We start from the raw sequence: 5,234 nt of genomic DNA, 5'->3' as shown, positions 1-5,234 counted from the left end.
CGGCCCCCCGTCGGGGGCAATTTACACGGATAAAAGGGGCCGGGGGCGGGAGCGCAAGAAGATTAAGGCGAGAGGACCTGAAAAGGTCCGAACTGCAGGAGGAAATTCTAATGGACCGCTTTGACGTCTGGAGATTTGCAGCGTTGGGAATGTCGGGGGAGGGGGCGAGTGTGGTCTTTTAAGTGGAAAGTTCCCAAAGCCGAGGAGGGATGAAGGAGGCAGGACTCAGTGTCCCCCAAGCTCTGGTCCGGGGGTTCCTGACCCCCGCCCTAGTAGTGCCCCACTGGAAGCGCATCCCCCTGTGGGGGAGCCTGTGGTCTGGCACAGGGGCTCCCGTTGTCTAATATTTTGCTTTACAAAATCGAACTTGCCCAGCCAAAAAACTACAGGGCCGCTGCACCCTGCAGGGGAGCTTCCCCAAACCCTGCCGCAAAGGGGGCCGCCTCCTCCCCCAGATCCTAACGGCCTGGGCGGGGTCACCGGGCAGGGACTAGGATCCACCGCCCTCCAGCCGGTGCGGGGGAAGGGGCTGGGGCCGGAGGCGGGGTGTGAGTGGGTGTGCGCGGGGGGCGGAGGCTTGATGCAATCCTGATAAGAAATGCTCGGGTGTCCCGGGCACCTACCCGCGGGTCCAGTAAGGCGCTTTATAAAGCTGCAGGCCAGAGCTGCAGCGCTGTCGGAGCACGAGCGCTGCGCGCCCCGGACTGCACTGCTGGCCCGAGGCCCGCTGCAACCCCAATTCGGCGCACACAGCCCGCAGCGCATCCCAGTCGCCGCCCAGCCTCCAGCACCCCTGCCGCCAGAGCCGCGCAGAGAGCCCCACGGAGCTGCCATGCCGAGCGGGCAAAGCGGTTGTGTGGCGGCCCGCGCCCTGATCCTGGCCGGCCTCTGGCTGACCGCGGCCGGGCGCCCGCTGGCCTTCTCCGACGCGGGCCCGCACGTGCACTACGGCTGGGGCGAGCCCATCCGCCTGCGGCACCTGTACACCGCCGGCCCCCACGGCCTCTCCAGCTGCTTCCTGCGCATCCGCGCAGACGGCTCCGTGGACTGCGCGCGGGGCCAGAGCGCACACAGTGAGTGCCAACCGGAGCCCCCACCCGCCCGGTCGCCCGCACCCACCTCTGCGCCCCTCCTTCCTTTGCCCACCCTCGGCTCCCGCGGACCCCTCAACTCCCGGGAACCCTGGGTTTTGGCACTTTGGTGTTATAATCCCTATCTTGGCCCCCAGATAGCGCGGGGAACTAGGGAGGGGCACAGGCGCGTGGACCAACCGCACCCACGTGTTGCGGACCCGCAGGTCCAGGCTGCAGCTTCTCGCTTCCCTTGCGTCCAGGTTTGCTGGAGATCAGGGCGGTCGCTCTTCGGACTGTGGCCATCAAGGGCGTGCACAGCGTGCGGTACCTCTGCATGGGCGCAGACGGCAGGATGCAGGGGCTGGTAAGTGTCCCCACGGGGCGGGATGCCCCGGGGAGCAGGACCTACGCGTGTGCCCAGGCGGGGGCTTCTAGGGGCTGGATCCAATCCAGGGTTTCCTCGACTCCTCCGCCCGGGGCCCGGAACCTCGAGGGACAGATTGCCAGAACCGATTAAGATAATATCCGACTATTTCCTACGGAAATTTATGATCCGAGCCAGTGGCTGGGGAATGGTGAGAGCCGCCTTTGCATTTCCAACTGAGCCAGAGACCGGCCCAGCCGGGTGAGGAAACCCATTATTTGACTCCCTTTGATATTAAACAGGAAAACCCACCTCGGGCCTTTTCTTCCTTGGCCTGCGAGTGTGTGTGGTCCTCCCCTCAGCTTCCCTCCCTCAAGGATAAGAAAAAAGAAAGAAAAAGGAAAAAAGAAGGCACATCCGTAACTTGTATCTTTTTCTTTAAAAAAAAAAAATCCACTATCAAATAAGTCAGAAAAAAGAACAGTGCATTTGGGATTGGCGAGACTTTTTAAAAATTAATTTCCATCTGCCAGGGAATGGTGTGGTCTAAGATGCAGATGCGCCGGGCTAATGTTCCTGCTGGGCTCACCTGCCCTGGAGTCGCTTTCTGTCAGGGGGTGCAGGGGGCGGGCTGAGCAGGCCCAGGTAACCACCGGCCCTGTCGGCCGGAAGTGTGCGAGTGCCGGGGCTCTGGTCGCCAGGAACAAAGGCTGGGCGTTCAAAGGACCAGCCCCCGCCCCTCCCGCGCCCTGCGCGCAGCCGAGGCTGTGTGAGGTCCCGGCGGGCCTCCCACGCAGCGGGGGTTGCTCGGAGCAGCAGGGGCCTGCCCGGCGCCCCCACCCTGGAGAACACGCAGAGGCGGGGCCTCCCCTGGCCTGATCAACCCCTTTGTGCACCGCGGGACAAAGAATTTTAGAGCCTCCAAATTGGTCTGTGCCTCTGACGTCCACGTATTCCGTTGACTCAGTACCGGTTTCCAAGTTTCGTGGCTTGTGGCCGAGTCCTGCCTGAAGCGGTGGCAGACTGGAGGTGGTCGGGTCGCTGAAAGCTGACACCCAAAGCCGCTTCCTAACCACCCTTGCAACTTTTGTTACTTTGACATTTGCTTAGGGCTGGGTCGGGGGAGGACTAGCAGCGGGAGGCCGGCGGGACCTTGGGTCCAACCCGCCAGTCTGCCCTAATCCACACTGAGGGTGTGTGGGGGTGTCACCTGGAATCCTTTGTGCCTCTTAGTCCCGTGCGCATGGCCTAACACAAATGGAGGATTTTTTGTGTCCTTTTTTTTTTAATTGAAATTCTACATTGTTCTAGAAACTCGAAGTGATTTCATTTTCTGTTTGGGGAATGAGCTATGCTAATTTCTTCCAAAGAATGAGCGAGTAAATAGAAGCCTCTCGAGACATCAGGTTTTATGTCCCTTGTTTGTTTATCTATCGACTTGTAGTTTTTGGAAATTCAGGCGAAATCCCAGCCTGGCGCTCTGCCCCGGTCTGCGGGCACCTCTGGAGCTGAGGCTCAGCTGCAATTGCTCTTATCTCGGCTTATCAGACTCCGCTCACCCACCTGCAGTTCAGTGACCTTTGTAGACTGGCGCAGAAATCAGGCTGAGTTCACCCTGCTGCTGTAACTGCCCAGCCCTCCCGGCCCTTGCCTTAGTCTGTCCTCTGTGTCCCCAAGGGGTAATGACACTTACTGGCTTGGGGCAGCGTTTGCCCACTGGCACCTCTCAACCCTGTGGACTATGAATGTTCTAAGGCTGGGGACTGGGACCAGGGGCCAGCCTCCCTGAGCACACACTTCCGGCCCCCCGCTGGGTGCAGGCGGGGTCCTGGCGTGGGGGAAGGGCTGCCGAGCCTGCTCTGCTCCTGGCAGCCGTCTGGGAGGCTCTTGGGTAGGGGAATGAAGTAGCCAGAGGGGCTGATGTCTCCTACAGCTGCATCCGACAAAATTTAAGCCTTAGAATTATAAAGGCTCAAAGCATGGGGAGGTCATGCTTTAGGCTGGGCCCCCTGATTAAAGGATTACATTTAATTCTTAATCAGAAGACTGATCCTAAAATGACAACATGGTTTGTCAGTGTTTCCCAAAGTGCCAGTGGAATACAGTGAACTCTTTTTAATGTCAGTAGCTATAAATCTAATAATGTAAAGGGTGAGAGAAAACATGTATGTCACCTGTGATTCTATGGATATTATTGGCTAGGACAAGACTCGGTTTAAAAGTGAGGTGGTTCAGTGGAAAATATTAAGGATCTATATAAAGTGTATATATAGTATTAGGTATATACATGAAATATACATATATACATATATGAAATATATACCTGAAGTATATATGTGTGTGTATATATACAAGTTATGAAGTATTTATGAAGGCATATAAAATAAATGTTACATATAGTATATGTTACATATTCATATAATGTGTATATAGTATATACTTACATTTAAGGTACATCATATACTACATGTACTTATATAACATATAAATGTATATATGTATATATACCTATATAAAGTGTATACCTAAGGAAGTATATAAAAGCATACACAGGCCAGGAACTGTGGCTCACGCCTGTAATCCTAGCACTCTGAGAGGCCGAGGCAGGAGGATTGCTTGAGCTCAGGAGTTCGAAACCAGCATGAGCAAGAGTGAGACCCTGTCTCTACTATAAATAGAAAGAAATTAGCCAAAACAACTAAAATTAGAAAAAAAATTAGCCGGGCATGGTGGTGCATGCCTGTAGTCCCAGCTACCCAGGAGGGACTGAGGCAGGAGGATCGCTTGAGCCCAGGAGTTTGAGGTTGCTGTGAGCTAGGCTGACGCCACGCACTCACTCTAGCCTGGGCAACACAGTGAGACTCTGTCTCAAAAATAAACAAATAAAAGCATGCACGCAATACTCATGGACGACCACTGATGATGGCCACCAGGGACAGCATGTAACAAATGCCCAGCCATGCATGCCCCTGCTTTTCCTCCACTGCTGATTGTGTCAGACCTGGAGGTCCCCTACCCCGAGAGTGCTCACGAGCTGCCTGTTTCCTCCGCAGCTCCGGTACTCGGAGGAAGACTGTGCCTTCGAGGAGGAGATCCGCCCCGATGGCTACAACGTGTACCGGTCTGAGAAGCACCGCCTGCCGGTGTCTCTGAGCAGCGCCAGGCAGAGGCAGCTGTACAAGGGCAGGGGCTTCCTGCCGCTCTCTCACTTCCTGCCCATGCTGCCCGTGACCCCGGCAGAGACCGGGGACCTCAGGGACCACTTGGAGTCCGACATGTTCGCTTCGCCCCTGGAGACCGACAGCATGGACCCGTTTGGGATCGCCACCAGACTTGGGGTGGTGAAGAGTCCCAGCTTTCAGAAATGACTGAGGCTCTGGCTGCTCTGCTTCTGGAACCGGCCCGTGTTCTGTTTAGCTTTAGGGAGAGACACTTAGACGTTTGTACATATCCAGAGTTTTACATTGGCTGTGCCAGTTTCTAGCAGATAGACTTGTATGATCATAAAATTGTAAGCCTTCCGCCCACCCAGCTGTCACCCAAGCCCCCTATCCTGCTCCTTTGAGATTGCTGGACAAGTTGCTGTGCTACCCCGGTTCTGCTTGAATACCTCCACCGATGGGGAACTCGCTCCCTTTGGAAAGATTCTTATGCCGAGCTGAAATTCTCTATACTTTCTTCCTCATCATTTCCAGCAGGGACAGCCAGGAGACAAGCAGGCCTTTTCAGTTCGGTACAGGCGATCAGCTCTGTGAGACAGCAGGTGAATGTGAGCCCATGTGAGATTGATCTAGAGC

At 55.7% G+C, this 5,234-nt stretch overlaps 1 protein-coding gene across 1 annotated transcript; it reads left to right on the top strand.

Annotated features, from left to right (window-relative positions):
• Positions 1–598: 598 nt before the first annotated feature.
• Positions 599–4,805, top strand: FGF19 (fibroblast growth factor 19). The gene is made up of 3 exons (XM_020286819.1): positions 599–1,073; positions 1,334–1,437; positions 4,491–4,805. The coding sequence occupies exons 1-3, from the start codon at positions 599–601 to the stop codon at positions 4,803–4,805; spliced, it is 894 nt and encodes a 297-aa protein (XP_020142408.1).
• Positions 4,806–5,234: the final 429 nt, after the last annotated feature.

Source organism: Microcebus murinus, chromosome 4, assembly GCF_040939455.1.
Source record: "Microcebus murinus isolate Inina chromosome 4, M.murinus_Inina_mat1.0, whole genome shotgun sequence".
NCBI lineage: Eukaryota > Metazoa > Chordata > Mammalia > Primates > Cheirogaleidae > Microcebus > Microcebus murinus.
Note: the sequence above shows the minus strand (reverse complement) of the source record. Positions and strands in the feature narration are given on the sequence as shown.

Bases quoted from the DNA above. Each gene is read 5' to 3' on its own strand.
- FGF19 (XM_020286819.1), top strand. From the start codon at position 599: ATGCTCGGGTGTCCCGGGCACCTACCCGCGGGTCCAGTAAGGCGCTTT. The intron at 1,074-1,333 runs GTGAGTGCCAAC...CCTTGCGTCCAG, and splicing joins GCGGGGCCAGAGCGCACACA to GTTTGCTGGAGATCAGGGCG. The intron at 1,438-4,490 runs GTAAGTGTCCCC...TTTCCTCCGCAG, and splicing joins ACGGCAGGATGCAGGGGCTG to CTCCGGTACTCGGAGGAAGA.